The following is a 19,993-nucleotide window of genomic DNA, read 5'->3' as shown; positions in this document are numbered from 1 at the left end:
AAATGTCAGCCACCAGTGCTGCCCATAACCCTGTATAGGCCACCAAAGCACTGCCCCACTATCTTTACTGATTTATCTGAACTATTGTCCTTGAGAACTATGATAAAATCATTGCGTTGGACGATTTTAATATTAATGTTGACAAAGAGACTGACTCCAAGGCCATTGAATTTATTCATCTTTTGAGCTCTATGGACTTTATCCAACATGTTACTGGGCCCACCCATAACCGCGGCCATACTCTGGACCTGATTATTACCAAGAGGCTTTCTATTGACATATCCTCTATTGTTGATGTTGCTTTACTACCTTGTTGCCCATAGTAATGCGTTAGCGTTTCTTAGCACAGGGTAATACCTATCTTACCTTTGAGTTGCTACAGATTTTATTGAGTGTATGAACAATACTCCACCACCTACTCTGCCTTCCTCGTGATGATTTAGTTTATAACTTTAATAGCAAATTAAAGGCAACCATTGATGCCATAGCTCCAGTAAAGTTGAAAAAGGCCACATCCAAACAGAGAGCCCCTTGGATGAGTGAGGAAACGAATCAATTAAAAAAGAGAAATTGCAGAAAGGCAGAGCAGAAAGTCAAAGTTGCAGGTCCATTATGATATTCTGAGAGAGCAACTTGGCATATATAACAAGGCAATTAGACATGCCAGACGGGCTCATTTATCTACCTTGATCACTATTAAAATCAGAATAATCCGAGAGTGCTTTTCACGACCATTGATGGCCTGATAAATTCTACCCCCGCAAACCTATGTGAACTTTCCTCCACATCTAAATGAGATGAGTTTGCTGCATATTTCAGAGATTAGATGCTCTTAGATTTAAGTGCTGCATTCGACACTGTTGACCATGATGTCCTTCTGGACAGGTGGGTTGGCCTGTCCGGTCCAGTTCTAAATTGGTTTAGGATCTATTTAACAGTTTGAGACTTTTTCACCCTTGGTGAACATAACTCAGAGAAAATACATATCACATGTGGCGTTTCACAAGGTTCGATTTTGGGTCCGGTACTGTTCAGTTTATATATATATATATACACACACATATATACACACACACACAGTGGGGAGAACAAGTATTTGATACACTGCCGATTTTGCAGGTTTTCCTACTTACAAAGCATGTAGAGGTCTGTCATTTTTATCATAGGTACACTTCAACTGTGAGAAACGGAATCTAAAACAAAAATCCAGAAAATCACATTGTATGATTTTTAAGTAATTAATTTGCATTTTATTGCATGACATAAGTATTTGATCACCTACCAACCAGTAAGAATTCCGGCTCTCACAGACCTGTTAGTTTTTCTTTAAGAAGCCCTCCTGTTCTCCACTCATTACCTGTATTAACTGCACCTGTTTGAACTTGTTACCTGTATAAAAGACACCGGTCCACACACTCAATCAAACAGACTCCAACCTCTCCACAATGGCCAAGACCAGAGAGCTGTGTAAGGACACCAGGGATAAAAGTGTAGACCTGCACAAGGCTGGGATGGGCTACAGGAAAATAGGCAAGCAGCTTGGTGAGAAGGCAACAACTGTTGACGCAATTATTAGAAAATGGAAGAAGTTCAAGATGACGGTCAATCACCCTCGGTATGGGGCTCCATGCAAGATCTCACCTCGTGGGGCATCAATGATCATGAGGAAGGTGAGGCATCAGCCCAGAACTACACGGCAGGACCTGGTCAATGACCTGAAGAGAGCTGGGACCACAGTCGCAAAGAAAACCATTAGTAACACATTACGCCATCATGGATTAAAATCCTGCAGCGCACGCAAGGTCCCCCTGCTCAAGCCAGCGCATGTCCAGGCCCGTCTGAAGTTTGCCAATGACCATCTGGATGATCCAGAGGAGGAATGGGAGAAGGTCATGTGGTCTGATGAGACAAAAATAGAGCTTTTTGGTCTAAACGCCACTCGCCGTGTTTGGAGGAAGAAGGATGAGTACAACCCCAAGAACACCATCCCAACCGTGAAGCATGGAGGTGGAAACATCATTCTTTGGGGATGCTTTTCTGCATAGGGGACAGGACGACTGCACCGCATTGTGGGGAGGATGGATGGGGCCATGTATCGCGAGATCTTGGCCAACAACCTCCTTCCCTCAGTAAGAGCATTGAAGATGGGTCGTGGCTGGGTCTTCCAGCATGACAACGACCCGAAACACAAAGCCAGGGCAACTAAGGAGTGGCTCCGTAAGAAGCATCTCAAGGTCCTGGAGTGGCCTAGCCAGTCTCCAGACCTGAACCCAATAGAAAATCTTTGGAGGGAGCTGAAAGTCCGTATTGCCCAGCGACAGCCCCGAAACCTAAAGGATCTGGGGAAGGTCTGTATGGAGGAGTGGGCCAAAATCCCTGCTGCAGTGTGTGCAAACCTGGTCAAGACCTACAGGAAACGTATGATCTCTGTAATTGCAAACAAAGGTTTCTGTACCAAATATTAAGTTCTGCTTTTCTGATGTATCAAATACGTATGTCATGCAATAAAATGCAAATTAATTACTTAAAAATCATACTTGATTTTCTGGATTTTTGTTTTAGATTCCGTCTCTCACAGTTGAAGTGTACCTATGATAAAAATGACAGACCTCTACATGCTTTGTAAGTAGGAAAACCTGCAAAATCGGCAATGTATCAAATACTTGTTCTCCCCACTGTGTGTGTGTGTGTGTGTGTGTATATATATATATATATATATATATATATATATAACCCCTTGGCAGCGTTATCAGAAAGCACAGCATTGACTTTCACTGCTACGCAGATGATACACAACTTTACATTTGTGTCACCAGAGGATTTTAACGCCACAGATAAATTAGACTATTAGTGATTTACAGTGGGCTCCAAAATTACTGGCACCCCTGACTGGCAATGCACAAACATGTGAGAAATACTGTACTTTATTAATGTTTCAATGGAACCAACCAAAATCATACAATTACTTACTACATAATAAAATGTCACCAAAATCAAAAGGTTTCATAATTATTGGCACTCCTCATTTAGTACTTAGTGCAACCACCTGTCAAGGATAACAGGATGGAGTCTTTTCCTGTAATGTTTGACAAGGTTGAGGAACACATTTGGAGGGATTTTGGACCATTCCTCTATGCAGATCCTTTCAAGATCCTTCACATTCATGGGTTTGCGCTTATCAACTGCCCTCTTCAACTCAGCCCATAGATTTTTGATTGGATTGAGGTCCGGCGACTGAGATGGCCATGGCAGAACATTGATTTTGTTGTCACAGAACCATTTGTGTGTGGATCTTGAGGTATGTTTTGGGTCATTGTCTTGTTGGAAAGTCCACCTATGGCCAACTCCCAGCCTTCTGGCAGAGGCAACCAGATTGTCAGCCAAAATTTCCTGATACTTGATGGAATTCATTATGCCATCAATCTTAGCCAGTACCCTGGACCTCTGGAATTAAAACAGCCCCAAAACATCACTGCCCCACCACCATATTTCACCGTGGGTATGAGGTGCCTCTCCTTGTATGCATCTCTGTTTCAACGCCAAACATGGCGATGCTGTATCTGACCAAAACTTTCAATTTTGGTCTCATCTGACCAGAGCACCTTCTTCCAGTCATAATTTTAAATGACGTTTGGCAAATTCCAAGCGCTTGCGTCTGTGTCTTGGGGTCAGAAAGGGCTTTCTTCTGGCAAACATTCCAAAGAGCCTGTGGTTGTGGAGGTGGCGTCTGATGGTGCTTTTTGAAACCTGGTGACCCCAAGACGCCGCCAAGGCCTGCAATTCTTTCACAATGATTCTTGGGGATTTTGTTGCTTCTCTCACCATCCTCCTCCCTATCCTGGGAGGCAAAATGCATTTGCGTCCTCTACCCGTGAGGTTTTCAACTGCTCCATATCTTGTAAAAAAAAATGTATAATTGCCCTGACATTGCTCAGTGGTATATTCAATCGTTTGTGGATCTTCTTGTAGCCATTACCATATTTATGAAGGTCTACAACCATCTGTCTCTTCTGAACTGCGAGTTCTTTTGTTTTCTTCATGGTGTTGGATGACAAAGGGATATTGCATGCATGTTACCTCATTTTTATACCCTAGTGAAACAGGACGTGATGTAATGGCTCAATATAGTTCCATAAGACAGAAACTTAAATAAGTGGAATTTAATTCCTTGTTTAATTTAGGTAGATGTTATTTAAAGTAATCTTTAAGGGTGCCATTAATTGTGAAACCTTGATTTGGAGGACATTGACTTTTTATTAAATCAATAAATGATTTTGGTGGGTTTCAATGGAACATTAATATAGTACAGTATTTCTCATATGTTGGTATTTTGAGTTCCTCTCTATAATTATATTGTTTATATTTTATATTTTTATTTTTAAGTATTGTTTGTGCATTGCCAGTCAGGGGTGCCAGTAATTTTGGAGCTCACTGTAAATACTTGGATGGCTTACAAATTCCTCCAGCTAAATCAAGACAAGACCGAGGTACTTATTGTTGGAGCCAAAGCACAGAGAGAATCTAGCCGCACATTTTAATTCACGGGCAATAAAGATAAAACACCACGTAAAAAACCTAGGTGTTATTTTAGATTCTGAACTCAATTTTGAGTCACACATTACGAATGTGACCAAAATAGCATTTTACCACCTGAGGAACATTGCCATGGTGTGGCCGTTTCTCTTAGGCTGATTCAGAGACTCATCCATGCTTTTATTACAAGCAGGCTTGACTACTGTAATGCTCTGCTGTCTGGTCTACCAATGAAAGCCATTGGACAACTGCAAAACATACAGAATGCTGCAGCACGGGTACTGACCAAGACCAGATGGAGAGCACACATTACACCAGTTAAGGTCTCTGCACTGGCTGCCTGTGAGTTTTAGAATTCATTTAAAAGATTATTCTATTGGTTTTTAAAATCAATCCACGATTGTGCACCCCAACACATGGGAGACATGCTTTTAAGGTATGTACCCAGTAGGTCCCTCAGGTCCTCTGGCATTGGCCTTTTAACTATCCCAAAGCCTAGGACCAAGAGGCATGGAGAGGCAGCCTTTATGCCAGAGAACCTGAAGGGGGCTGAAACTGTGGACATATTTAAAAGAGATCTTAACACAAATGTGTAGCTTTGCTTTTCCTTAGGCTGCTTTTTAGTTGTTCAGTTTGTAATCTTATGTTTGTTGTATAGTAAATATATTTCAGCTTTTATTTTTTCCTGTAAAGCACATTGCGTTGCATTCCATGGCTGAAATGTGCTGTATAAATAAAGCTTGATTTGATTTGGAACGAACGGCTGACTGAAGACGGGACGGCCTGCTACAAGACTCTACATCATGAAACTTTGTTGCCGCTTGCTGAAACAAGCAAGGTGTTCTAGCAACGCCCCCCTCCCTGCAGCACCAGCACATGCAGTCTGACGAGAGGAGAAAATGTGTAGAGGGAAACAATTATCAAATGAAATACTTTATTGTTGGCTGACCAAGTGATTTGACCGACCAATAACCGCCATCTAAAAGTCCATGATCTTCACAGCCCTAGTCATTGTTGTTCTACAGTTGGGGTCAAATATATTGGCACCCCTGCAAAGTAATTTTAGAAAATACAATTGCGATTTTTCACTTCAAAAGGCCTGGAAAATTATGCAGAATTCAAATTCATTTGTTTGGAGGCAGGAAATTCTCGTTTACTGTGTAATTTCTCACCTGTGGTAAGTTGCAGGTGCCTACATGGTACAAATTATAATTCAACACTTTTTGAAAAGAGAAAACTGAACATTCTGCACCATTGCACTCTATTGTAAAGTACAAGGATGCCAATATATTTTGACCCCAACTGGAGCCACATTTTAAAGAACTGAAAATGTCATGCGTATTGTTTTCAGTGCTTAATGACACAAAAATAGATAAAGATACTTGTCTTTCTCTGCGATGCATTTCAGGAGTTTAGCCTAAATGAGCAATTAGCTGTAGGATACCTTCCGGAATGTACCTGTACAGACAGTAACTGTTCACCCAATAGACCTGTAACCAAAGTACACGTTGCTGATGACTGCCTTCGGGATAGAGTTGACAGGGAGACAGAGCCTGGGGCTTGGTTACCTGCATAACACAAGGTGTGGCATAAATGCATCATCTGTGTGCATGGACGTCAGCAGTAGAGCAGACGTCCTTTGCACCTGTAGTCCAGGTGATTGTTGAACACAGGGCCACGTGTTAGAATACCATTTTGTAAGGTCGGAGCTAATCTGGTGACAAATAGCTTCTCTGTACTAGCTTATTTTATAAAAGGAAGTCCGTCTAAAGATTTACAACTGTGACTTTACAGCAGTCAAATCGATGTTGAAGCATCTGTCTGCCACAAAACGTCTATTTTAAAGTAAATAATTCCACCAATCGAACACACAATAAGCTTCTCAAATTATGTGCACAAATTTGTTGACATCCCTGTTAGTGAGCATTTCTCCTTTGCCTAGATAATCCATCCACTTGACAGGTGTGGCATATCAAGAAGCTGATTAAAAACAGCATGATCATTACACAGGTGCACCTTGTGCTGGGGACAATAAAAAGGCCACTCTAAACTGTGCAGTTGTGTCACACAACACAATGCTACAGATGTCTCAATTTGAGGGAGCATGCAATTGGCATTCTGACTGCAGGAATGTCCATCAGAGCTGTTGCCAGAGAATCAAATGTTCATTTCTCTAAAATAACCCGCCAACAATTTCATTTTAGAGAATTTGGCAGTACGTCCAACCGGCCTCACAACCACAGACCACATGTAACCACACCAGCCCAGGACCTCCACATGCAGCTTCTTTACCTGCGTGATCGTCTGAGACCAGCCACCCTGACAACTGATGAAACTGGGTTTGCACAACCAAATAATTTCTGCTCAAACTGTCAGAAACAGTCTCAGGGAAGCTCATCTGCGTGCTCGTCGTCCTCACCAGGGTCTTGACCTGACTGCAGTTCGGCGTCGTAACAGACTTCAGTGAGCAAATGCTCACCTTCGACGGCCACTGGCACGCTGGAAAAGTGTGCTCATCACGGATGAATCCCGGTTTCAACTGTACCAGGCAGATAGCAGACAGTTTGTATGGCAATGTGTGGGCGAGCGGTTTGCTGATGTAATAATAATAATAATATGCCATTTAGCAGACGCTTTTATCCAAAGCGACTTACAGTCGTGCGTGCATACATTTTTGTGTATGGGTGGTCCCGGGGATCGAACCCACTACCTTGGCGTTACAAGCGCCGTGCTCTACCATCTGAGCTACAGATGTCAACGTTGAACAGAGCGCCCCATGGTGGCGGTGGGGTTATGGTATGGGCAGGCATAAGCTACAGACAACACAATTGCAATTTATCTATGGCAATTTGAATGCACTGAGATACCGTGACAAGGTCCTGGGGCCCATTGTCGTGCCATTCATCTGCCACCATCACCTCATGTTTCAGCATGATAATGCACGGCCCCATGTCACAAGGATATGTACACAATTCCTGGAAGCTGAAAATGTCTCAGTTCTTCCATGGTCTGCATACTCACCAGACATGTCACCCATTGAGCATGTTTGGGATGCTCTGGATCGACAGCGTGTTCCAGTTCCCGTCAATATCCAGCAACTTCGCACAGCCATTGAAGAGTGGGACAACCTTCCAAAATCAACAGCCTGATCAACTCTATGCGAAGGAGATGTATCGCGCCCCCACCTTTTTTTGTTAAGGTATCTGTGACCAACAGACGCATATCTGTATTCCCAGTCATGTGAAATTCATGGATTAGGGCCCAATTAATTAATTAATTATATATTTGAACCTGGCCTGGAGTTGGTGCAGTGGGGCATAATAATAATAATACACCTTGGACTTTTAAAGAGACAGTACTGTATTGTTGTATCGGATGGTGATAGGAAGAGTGTTTGAAGAGATGATACTGTAATAGCTGGACATTATGTAATACTTAAAGCTGCCAAAGAAAAGCAGTGACTGCGAGGCTGTGCAAATAGTTTGAGCACACACAGTGCATTCGGAAAGTATTCAGACCCCTTGACCTTATCCCCATTTTGTTACGTTACAGCCATCTAAAATGGATTAAATAGTCCCCCCCAATCTACACACAATACCCCATGACAAAACAAACAGGTTTTTAGAAATGTTAGCACATTTATAAAAAAAAATAAAAAAAATGAAATATTACATTTACATAAGTATTCAGACCCTTTACTCAGTACTTTGTTGAAGCACCTTTGGCAGTGATGACAGCCTCGAGTCTTCTCAGGTATGACACTACAAGCTTGTCACACCTGTATTTGGGGAGTTTCTCCCATTCTTCTCTGCAGATCCTCTCAAGCTCTGTCAGGTTGGATGAGGAGCGTCGCTGCACAGCTATTTTCAGGTCTCTCCAGAGATGTTCGATCAGGTTCAAGTCCAGGCTCTGGCGGCTGGGTCACTCAAGGACATTCAGAGACTTGTCCAGAAGCCACTCCTGCGTTGTCTTGGCTGTGTGGTTAGGGTCGTTCTCCTGTTGGAAGGTGAAATGTCGCCCCAGTCGGAGGTCCTGAATGCTCTGGAGCAGGTTTTCATCAAGGATCTCTGTACTTTGCTCCGTTCATCTTTCCCTCGATCCTGACTAGTCTCCCAGTCCTTGCCGCTGAAAAACATCCTCACAGCATGATACTGCCACCACCATGGCTCACCGTAGGGATGGTGCCAGGTTTCCTCCAGACGTGATGCTAGGCATTCAGGCCAAAGAGTTCAATCTTGGTTTCATCAGACCAGAGAATCTTGTTTCTCATGGTCGGAGAGTCCTTAAGGTGCTTTTGGCAAACTCCAAATGAGCCGTCACGTGCCTTTTACTGAGGAGTGGCTTCCGTCTGGTCACTCTACCATAAAGGCCTGATTGGTGGAGCACTGCAGAGATGGTTGTCCTTCTGGAAGGTTCTCTCATCTCCACAGAGGAACTCTGTCAGTGACCATCGGGTTCGTGATTACCTCCCTGACCAAGGCCCTTCTCCCCCGATTTCTCAGTTTGACTGGGCGGCCAGCTCTAGGAAGAGTCTTGGTGGTTCCAAACTTCTTCCATTTAAGAATGATGGAGGCCACTGTGTTCTTGGGGACCTTCAATGCTGCAGAAATGTTTTGGTACCCTTCCCCAGATCTGTGCCTCAACACAATCCTGTCTCAGAGCTCTACGGACAATTCCTTCGACCTCATGGCTTGGTTTTTGCGCTGACATGCACTGTCAACTGTGGGACCTTATATAGATATGTGTGTGCCTTTCCAAATCATGTCCAATCAAGTTGTATAAACATCTCAAGGATGATCAATGGAAACAGGATACAATACTTATGTAAATAAGGTATTTGTTTATTTTAAATAAATTTGCTAACATTTCTAAAAACCTGTTTTCGCTTTGTCATTATGGGGTATTGTGTGTAGATTGATGATGAAAAACATTTACTTAATCCATTTTAGAATAAGGCTGTAATGTAACAAAATGTGGAAAAAGTCGAGGCGTCTGAATACTTTCTGAATGCACTGTATGTATGTATGTATGTATGTATGTAGCCCGCGGCCCTGTTGCCAAGACGATGCGAGGGGGACAGGAAGAGGGAAGTAGTGAGGCAGAGGGAGCATGCTGGGCACTGACAGCTGAGCCCAGACTGTAAACAAAAGCACTGTTATGCAACACCCACCCAACCTGCACTGCGGGGGCGTCCCACTCACATTACAGCACGGCTCAAAATGGTGGACATACAGTGTACAAAACATTAAGAACACCTTCCTAATATTGAGTTGCACACCCCCTTTTGTCTTCAGAACAGCCTCAATTCGTCGGGGCATGGACTCTACAAGGTGTCGAAAGGGATGCTGGCCCATGTTGACGCCAATGCTTCCCACAGTTGTGTCAAATTAGCTGGATTTCGTTTGGGTGGTGGACCATTCTTGATACACACGGGAAACTGAGTGTGGAAAAACCCAGCAGCGTTGCAGTTTTTGAAACAAACCGGTGCGCCTGGCACCTACTACCATACCCCGTTCAAAGGCACTTAAATCACATAATTTGTGTCTCAATTGTCTCAGGGCTTAAACATTCTTTAACCTGTCTCCTCCCCTTCATCTACACTGATTGAAGTGAATTTAACGAGTGACATCAATAAGGGATCATAGCTTTCACCTGGATTCCCCTGGTCAGTTTGTCATGGAAAGAGCAGGTTCATAATATTTTGTACACTCAGTGTATTTCACAGCATTCTTCTTCCTCCTCACTGTGCTTTGTGCCTCGGTTTTTACTCACTGTTTCAATCCAGCCAGAGGCCAAGTAAAAAGATTAAAACGAAATTAGTCAGTTAGGCCTATAACCAGAGCCGTGTTTGAATACACACACTAACATACTGTATACTACATACATACACACACTACATACTATTAGTTTTAGTATACTGTAAACAAACGGTATCCTTTCAGCTGCTGTAATGATATGCTATGCGGTTCGTAAGGCTAGCATAGCTAACAAATTGTCAGCCAACAAAGTGTAACGCACCTTATTTGAAAAGTCATTACTTCATAACATTGCTCAGCATTTTCTTAACATTTGTCATAATTAGTTGAAACAATGAATTTGTATCCGCTCACGTCGGACTTCGACTGCATATTTTCCGCCATGTTCTTCGAATCTGAAAATGTTGTGAAGCCATGCCCATTTTCTGGAGAATTGCATTATGGGTCCTAAAAGCACAGAAATAGTGTCCACTGCTTGTATACCTCGAATTTTGGCAATTGTAGTACGACATCCGGGATCTTTTGGCATACTAACTATATCCATACTATGACCAATAAGCATACTACATACTCAATTTGTCCCAAATAGTATGGTTAGTATGAGTATTCGAACACTCAGCTCAGGACTAACAAGACGGCGAGTGAAGCCTTATCGATAAGGACCATCAGTACAGTATTTATTATCAAAGCAAAATGGACTGCTTGCCATCCAACTAGCGATCACTATGTACTAATATCACAGAGTTTCTAAACCCAGAGACGCAACATTGCGAGACTTCCGGGAACGCTTGCGAAGCAGACTCCACAGACCAGACCGGGGTTTGGCAAGTCAATAGGAGAAGTGAAAAATGTGTCCTTAGTTGTTAATTTTCTCAAATGCAAAACAGAATCGAGCCAATGTCTTACGTAGCGGAAACTGTCATTACTATAACGTTGTGAAAGTGACACGTTTTTATTTTCATCAAAAACTTCATATGGAAGGAGTGCCTTTGATTTGACGGCCTGCACATGCGCAGTTCAGCGCGACAGGGATTTCTATTGGAGATGCAGTTTCTGCCCATCTTTGCTAATAAATCCTAAAGAGCAGAGTCAATAGAGTGATGCGCCCTTGAACTCCTTTGGGGTGTTGGTTGCGTTCTATGGATTGTTATTGTGCTCCAGCTGCCAAACAGGAGTCTTCACAGAGCACCGAGACACATTAAACATGGATCACTGACCACCAAAACACCAGCGGGGAGGTTTGATGCAGGCACAAGTGGGGAAGGGAGAGGAGGAAAACAGAGTGAGGGACAGTGAAAGACAGGGAGAGGATATTCGCTGAGAGGGAGGGTTGGGGATATTAAAAAGGATGACAGAAACAGAAACAGAATGAAAGAGGCAGTAGAGAGAGCGACTAGAGGTGAAAGAGGGAACATTGGTAGTAGGAAGAAAAATGCATAACGCAGCAAGATGCCTGGGAGAGTCCACTTGCCCATAAAGTGTATAAAAAAAGAAGAAGGGGTGAAAGTGGGAGGACAGTAAAATATATAAAATGAGAGGAGCGGGAGTATGACCATCTCTCTGCTCTGGTGCAGGACATTGTTCCATCTAAAACTACCCCATTTTATTTCTCATAAAATAACTGATCCCCTGATGAGACAGAGACGAAGGCTGCAAGCCAGATTTCAGTTCAGACAGTCAGCGAGACAGAAAGGCCAGACAAGGGGAAGCAGATAAACACTCTCCCTGACATTCTTTCCCCTGTGCACTCACAAGGCACTCATAGGGAAACCACACGGTCTAAAAGTGTCTCTTCCAACCAAGAGGCATGGCTTTCATGTGGTTTACCACAAGGCCCATATCCCTGGTCAACACTAACAAATCCTGCCCCAACACACAAACATGCTCACAATAGCATCTGCTAAACAATCCAATATCTGCAACAGAAAGTGACCAATTTTTCCACCAAGCTCTCCATTCGAGAGGGACTCAACCTCACTCCGACACCAGCTGCAGAGCAATCTGGCTGAGAAGTCCAGCCAAAAAGGAGAGGGAGGAGACTGCACGTCCAAAACAACAGGGAGGGAACTCTGGAGATGTGGGACAGATGCTACCTAACCCCACCCCCTTCTTTATTAGTTAGACTGAGGGTAGTCTGGCTAGACCATAGAAAGAGCTTAAATAGTGCTCCTGAAGATCCAAAACTTGTAATCCTGTGCTCCCAAAGAAAGTTGCATTTTGACCCTGGTCCTCGAGTACCCCAACAGTACACATTTTTATTGTAACCCTGGACAAGCACACCTGATTCAACTAGTCAACTAATAGTCAAGCTCTCAATGAGTTGAATGAGGTGTGTTTGTTCAGGGCTACAACTAAATTGTGTATTGCAGGGGTACTCGAGGAACAGGGTTGGGAAACACTGATCTATAGTGACTATTAAAAAAGAGAACATGTATGCAACAGGCCGATACCACTCTCCCCTCTTTTTGTATGACAAAAGATGTTAAAAAGGCACTCACCTCATCGTAGGTGCTTTCCACCTTGGGGTTGCTGGCTGTTCTCTTGAGGCTAGTCCCCAGGCTCGTGCAATGCGTGGCGTCCGACTTGGACCGCTGGTGTGTCCGCTTAGAAGGCGAGAGGTAGGCATCGGCGGGGATGATTTGGCTGTCGGGGGCCGGGGACAGCTCCACGGTGTGCCGCTGGTGGTGGTGAACCCGCGCACCGTTCCGCAGCCCAGGGCTGGCGGCCGCAGCACCGGCAGGATCCACACCTTTAGAAGCTGCGTGGGGCTTTAGTTCATCTGAGAGGATTAGCTTGCGCAGCTTGGTGCCGCGCGAGTGGCGCTGGGTGGAGATGTGCATGTCGGAGGAGTAGGCGCCGAGCAGCCATGCCGTCTGCAGGGAGAAGGCAATGCTCTGGCGGCAGCGGTGCACCACGTAGGGTCGGATGGCGTCGCCCATATCCTCGTCCATGTGGACGTACATGTTGAGCAGCTGGGGCAGGTGGAAGTCCACATCTTCGTCCGAGAAGCTGAAGAGGCGGTTGCCAATGTAGGCCTGGACACCGGGCTCTTTGGACTTGTACAGGTAGGAGATGGCCATGGAGACATCGAAGAGCTTGGACTCAAACAACCGCAAAAGCAAGGACTGCTTGGCTGCCGCGGAGGACTGGTCGCCATTTTGCGGTTGCGACTGAGGGCATGTCTGAGTAATTTGTCTGGGAGGATCACACTTCTCTTCCTCCTCCTCTTTAATCGAACCTGTGTCACAAGGCTGTTGTGACGGAGGGCATGGCTGCGTTATTTGTTGTGAAGGATCATGCTGTTCTTCCTCCTCTTTAATCGAATCTGTGTCGAAAGGCTCCAGGTATACTGTTCCATTGGGCAGCAGCCTTTGCGGGCTGCACTTTTCCAACAACTCTGGTTCTTCCTCAACCTTCAGGAGTTTGACCTTCTGCAGGACCTCCTGGCAAGCCTTCAGGGCCACTTCAGGGTCGATGACCAGGTCCAGCTCCACAGCGTCCTCAGATATGATGTCCAAAGGAGGGCTGCAGCCACGCATGCCATCGCTGCTGGGGCTGGAGCTTCTGGGACTGGAGGAGGACTGGTGCTGGTTGGGGCAGTCCGAGGAGCAGTCCGAGCAGGAGGATGAGGAAGAAGAGGATCCAGGTGAGGAAGGGCAGGAAAATGTAGAGGTGGAGGACAGCGAGGGGCTGAGGTGAAGTGCCTCGATATGGGCAGGGGAGATAGCCACTTCCATGTCAGCCATGGTGGCAGTTGAACCTGGGAGAAGGAGAGATGAGTCAGTGAATCAAGAGAGACCAGTGCACAGACAGGGAAAAATAAGCGTGTATTCATAACATCAGATTGATTCTTAAAAGTGATGCTTTAGGCTAGCTCTTGAAGTCATACATTAATTTGTTGTTGTTTTATTAAAATATTTAACTGAATGGCTCAATTAACATTTACCAAATAGCAAACAACTATCTGGAATATACACTGAACAAAAATATAAAACAACAACATGCAACAATTTCAACAATTTTACTGAGTTAGTTCATATAAGGATATCAGTCAATTGAAATAAATAAATTAGGCACTAATCTATGGGCAGGGGCGCAGTCATAGGTGGGCCTGGGGAGCCAGACCCAGCCAATCAGAATGAGTTTTTCACCACAAAGGGGCTTTATTACAGACGGAAATACCTGTTGTCTATTCCATTTGCACAACAGCATGTGAAATGTATTGTCAATCAGTGTTGCTTCCTAAGTGGACAGTTTGATTTCACAGAAGTGTGATTGACTTGGAGTTACATTGTGTTGTTTAAGTGTTCCCTTTATTTTTTTGAGCAGTGTATTTTTGTTCAGTATAAGACGGGTGCCTCTCTCCATGAACAAGTATTAACAATTTTAATCTATCCACTACATTTACCAAAATCAATTCACAAAGCATGCAGTTCCAATCAGCATAAGATCTACTGGGTCACAAGGTCAGAGTCCTCCAGACATCCGTGATCGCACTCATGCCATAACCAAGTCCAAAGCCGTGACAAACACAGTACTCTACGCAGCTGCACTCCCAAGGTTTCCTAGAACGAGTCTGAGCCAATGACACAAAAGCCTCACAGATGTGCTTGAGGCCCTTTCCAATTCCCTCGGACGGAAAGGATTAGAGCATTACGTAACCAGGCAGATTCACCTCATTGCTTGAAGGGGATGAGATGAATGCTTTCTTGCACTTATGTGATAGTGTCCATGACAGTATTTCCATTCAAAAGGTCTGGAAATGTATTTGAGAGCTCAAGATTTCACATCCAGTGTGTCCATCATTCATACATAGAAGTGTCATGACAATAAAATGCTAGTCACTTTCAGCAAACAGAGCGAGATTGGCACTTTTCATAAAATCTCTCTGCTAAAACTAGGGTTTCGCCTTTAAAAATGAGCTAATAGGCAAGTCTTTTAGGGGATTCAACAGGGGGGAAATGGCTATTAAAGCATGAGAACCACTTGAGGGACCAAAGTAAACATATTTCCAGATAGAAACCATCAGGCTAAAACTAGGCCTTTTAGACGGATTTCGGTAATGAGAATTTGGGGTGAAATGTACAAAATTCAGATGAAAATGTAAAATGTGTTTAAAATAAGACAATGTGCCATAAACTAGGCATCTTAGTCTTCAAAATTATAGTGGATTGTTGCAGATACATCATGGTTTTCTAACTTAATTCGCTACTGCCATGGTTAAAACTGATTTTATGAGAATCTCCCGCATGCGCGTCATTCAACAGGTTTCAGCACGCAGTCAGCGACAGGGCCCCCCTATGAATACCACAGGCTTGAGCAACAACAGTGAAACAGAAGATACAGCCCTGCATGTTTGCCTTTATCAGTACCACATACGTTCACATCACCAACTGAAAATTGACCTCTGACTTCCACAATCACCCAAGCGTCTGGAGTCAACCTCCGGTTGGATTAAAGGTTTGATCAAGTATAGACTCTTCGCATGTTTCACTTTTTAGAATAGAGCCTATTTTCTGAAGGTATTTGGAGTCGTCTACCTCCTGAGTCCCTTTTAGAATGCATGTCGCGTGGCTTAGCTCTTTCTGGTGAACAATCCTTGAAAGCATGTAGCCCGGACTACATATCATGAGTATTGCACTCTATATAAAAAAAGGCAAGGTCGCTGAAGACCTAGGCCTACCAATAAAACAGCATATGGCTCAGGTTCCTACACCTATTAAAATGAGCATATGCTGTAGCTCTCATCGGTTTAATTGGGTTGTGGACCTATTAAGATTGAGCATTTGTGGCCTTGCTCTCTCAGGTACAGTTTACTTTGTAAGACAGCCTGATCCTCTCACCGTCACCAGATCTGATTATGTTGTGGAGGCTATTCTCTCCAGCGATTTCTGTCCAAAGGTCCCGTCCCTGCTGTGTCAGAGAATCAGGCACTGATACCCCACAGCTGAACAGTTTGTAGAATACACATTGCCATTCCAGCCTCAACTTTGAGAGAACAAAACACACAAGTAATCTACTTCCCTCTCAGTGTGTGTTTAGCCTACATGTTAAACACAGACCACGATACAATATTCTGATCTGCTGCAACTGACACTAATTTCAGGCCCCCCCAAAAAATGGTGCTATTAGGCTAAGCCTGTTCCTATTACTACAGCTTTAGAGTCAAACGTATAAGCTAGGCCAAGCCTAATTAATTAACCCCACAAATGTTGTTTTAGAAGCTGATCTGAGATTAGCACACAATGGAGATTGACTTTTCCTTGCATATAGGCCTAGAGTATGAATTAACAGTGACAAATGCCCAAAGCACTTATATGGTACTGATAAGATTACACACTGACCTCCAATGATGTAAATGGCTAAGAGACATGGGATAGGCCTACCTAATATTTATTCCGATAAATGTTTAACCAACTTTACAAGCTGTAACCTAGGACACGACTCATTCTTGTGGGATGTGCTTGATGTTCCGATTTCATTAGCGATACGCCAGTTGACACTATCAGAAATTCTTTAGGTGGAATTTCAAGAGGAATTTCAGGAAGTAAATGTTTACAGCAATTGAAAAAAAGTATTATTACTTTGACAAGTGATGAGGCTCTGCGTGGTTGTAATAATTGCACACTCTGCCAACTGTAAAATACAGCCCAGATGAAACACGTCGCGATTAATCTAACACAGGTGACTGAAGTAATGGCTCTTTGCCAGCTCCTCCAGGCCCTGTCAGGCAGGGGTGGGACGATGGCTTCCAGATGTGGGCTTTTGGAGGCTGTAGGGGTGGGCGTCTGCCACCTCTCTTCCTCCACACAGCTGCTGCACTCTGCAGGAAATTCATCTGCTGCTCCACAGAGCGAGTCATACAGCACAGGCACGAACAGAGCCAACAGCGTCTCCCTTTATGGCATCAAGTCTGTGTGTGAGCTTGTCATAGTTAATTAAGGCAGTGAGAAGGTTATTTACCAGACCAAAGGTTTGAGGCAAATGTGCACTTGATAATTATGAGTATTCGTACTGGCACCTCCATTTCTCTTTTAAGGCAAATATGACAACTGCCAACTGGGCTTGAGATATTTGCAGGACAATGTAGGCCATACCATGGCAGTTCAGCCTGGCCTTCAAGCCTATTTAATGTACAGGCTGGCCTTCAAGCCTATTTAATGTGGCCCCTTAACGTGTTGTGCACAAATAATCACTGTGGCCAGCCTGAATGGCCTTTATCATTGTTGTGGTTGGGTGATAAAGTATGGAGTGAAATGCGGGATGTTCCCTAAACGTTTGTATTTCACTGTTACCAATTAGATCAATGGTGAAAAATCTCTTACTCATTTTACATTTGAGTCATTTAGCAGACACTCTTATCCAGAGCGTGCATACATTTTTCAAATTACTCCACACACAAACGACATCTGACCTAATTGGACTGACCAACCAGCAATGTAGCAGCAGGAGCCCATCTGCTGTCCTTCCCTCCTGAACTCCGACCCTTGGTTATCAGGAATCTAGAGCTGTACACAGAATTTCATCACCCCTTAAACAAACAGCATCTAAAAACTTGCTGGAAAATGACCCTTCCACTGACCCCATAACATACACAAGCTTGTATGTATACTCTAAAATGTCACTGCCACAAGTGAAGGCATTTCCAGCAGGTGTGACAGGAGAAACAGATCTTTAATTTGTTTCTATAGTGTGGACACTGGACAGTGAAAACAACAGGAAGGGTAGTCAGTGAGTGTGTCATTGGGGTGGAATATCAAGCACACAAAGCCCTACCTCTCCCCTGTCCCGATTTATTATTTAACGAGGTAGTGGCACAATCAGCTACCCAGGCGGAATAACACCGATTGGCGTATCGTTCGCTCTCTGAAACTGTGACCAGCAGGATCAGTTGCACACTTCAGGTCTTTCCATCACAGCACAGATGGTAAAGTTTCTCTGCTATAGCGGGGGAGTGAGTAATCTGGCACTGGTTCAAATCACGATCTCGCACACATTATGACTTCACCAAGAACATCCCCCAGCTTTTAGAAGACGTAAGAATAAACATAATGATATTACATGCTCTTTTAGAGTGGGAATGTGTGGTTGTGTCGTCAATATTCAACAAAGACCCTCCAACACACATCTCCAGAAGGCAGCTTGTCCATTAACAGTGCATTCGGAAGTATTCAGACCCCTTGACTTTTTATAAATGTTGTTACTTTACATCCTTATTCTGAAATTGATTAAATTGTTTTTTCCCCCCTCATCAATCAAGTCGGAGATTTCCGAGTTCCCAGTTGTTTTGAACACGCAACGAGGGTCAATTATCGAGCGTTAACGATAAACAGTGTTGTGACGTCTCATCCTGTACAAAGTGTCAAGAGGCACGTGCATTTCAAAACAGTCCGCAAAGGTAACCATCGGTCATGTGACTCCACTGGCATTAATCTCTTCCGAAACCCCCCGGCAAACCCACTCGTTTTCATCGCAACGACTCGAACGAGGGTAGCCCTACCTAGTATCATGCACACTTTTCCTCACCACTTGACTCCTACCGTGGTTAGTCATGATGCGGGGTAGGAGCACTTCCCAAACGGTATGCCTAACTACTTCGCACATATTGTTGTTTTTAAAGTACATAGACCGACGATATTGCTATTTAACTAAAGTCAGGAATAGGCGAAACCAATAAACTATAATATATTTACTATGGCTAAATACAGTAGCTAGTAAACTAGAAAATCTTGGCTATCAAGGCGTGCCACAACTCCATCGTCGTTACAGTCAAAGCGGTTAGTTAGCTATCAAACAACCTAAAACCACATCAGTGCCCACCTGAGAATGACTAGCGTCCTAGCTGTATTTAATGCCCCGTCTCCATCGTGTTTTATATTTTTTAGCTAATGCTTTCACAGAAGGCCAGATAAACTGGGTCATGTGAGTTATTGTTTGGCATCTACTTTACTAGCTGAGCGAGCCAGGCTAGCTAGCCGCCTAGCCCAGCAGCTCGCTAACTACAGTTAGCTACCACTTGAAGATCCTGAATGCTACAACAAGCTTTACACAGATTATTCAAATCACTGGTTTCAACCTCCAATCGTTAAAGGACAAATACATTCATACTGCTAAACTCAAAGAAAACAAATAAAGCCTGGCTTCTGACTAATTTGCTCGCTAGCTAGTATTGTTAGTTAGCTACTGCGTCGCCCGCTGGAAGAGGAAGCGTTCCTTAAAACGCCTAGCCGGAACAACCAATATCAGTTGAACGTTGTTATATAAATAAACAACTTACCCTCTTGACAAACAATTTCGATTTTAGGGTCTCAATCTATCCATTGGATTTGTAATTCCATTTGGAAAGACTCTAGCTCCCCAGCTCGAATCTCATTCTGATGCTGCGCAAATCCGAAACCTGTAGCCAACGGATCCGCCTCAAAATATTTAAATAAAAGAACCGATGACGCCAGCATTATCACTTATCAGTGGGCAAGTGAATCTGATGCGGCGTTGAAAACAACTGGGAACTCGGAAAACGAGGTCAAATCACGACGTCAGTGATCTTCAGAATTCCGAGTTGGATGACCGTTCTAAACGATTTTTTCCAGTCAGAGACGTTTTTCCGTAGTTCCCAGTTGTCTTGAACGCACTGAAGTCGGAGAGTTCCGAGTTCCCAGTTGTTTTCAACGCGGCATAAATGAACACATCCCTTGGCATCAAGA

General features: G+C 43.9%; 1 protein-coding gene across 1 annotated transcript in view; it reads right to left on the bottom strand.

Annotated features, from left to right (window-relative positions):
* Positions 1-19,687, bottom strand: part of LOC311113198 (phosphatidylinositol 4-kinase beta-like) — a 35,613-nt gene extending 15,926 nt beyond the window's left edge. Inside the window, exons 1-2 of the mRNA XM_084156398.1 lie at positions 19,567-19,687; positions 12,788-14,049 (exon numbers count right to left, since the gene is read on the bottom strand). Coding sequence (XP_084012524.1) covers positions 12,788-14,035 — 1,248 coding nt within the window. The 5' untranslated portion in view covers positions 14,036-14,049; positions 19,567-19,687. The remainder of the gene's footprint in view (positions 1-12,787; positions 14,050-19,566) is intronic.
* Positions 19,688-19,993: the final 306 nt, after the last annotated feature.

The sequence above is a fragment of the Coregonus lavaretus genome (genome assembly GCF_964263955.1).
Source record: "Coregonus lavaretus genome assembly, chromosome: 3".
In the NCBI taxonomy this organism is placed as follows: domain Eukaryota; kingdom Metazoa; phylum Chordata; class Actinopteri; order Salmoniformes; family Salmonidae; genus Coregonus; species Coregonus lavaretus.
The sequence above is the reverse complement of the archived record's forward strand: the minus strand, read 5'-3'. Positions and strand labels throughout refer to the sequence as shown.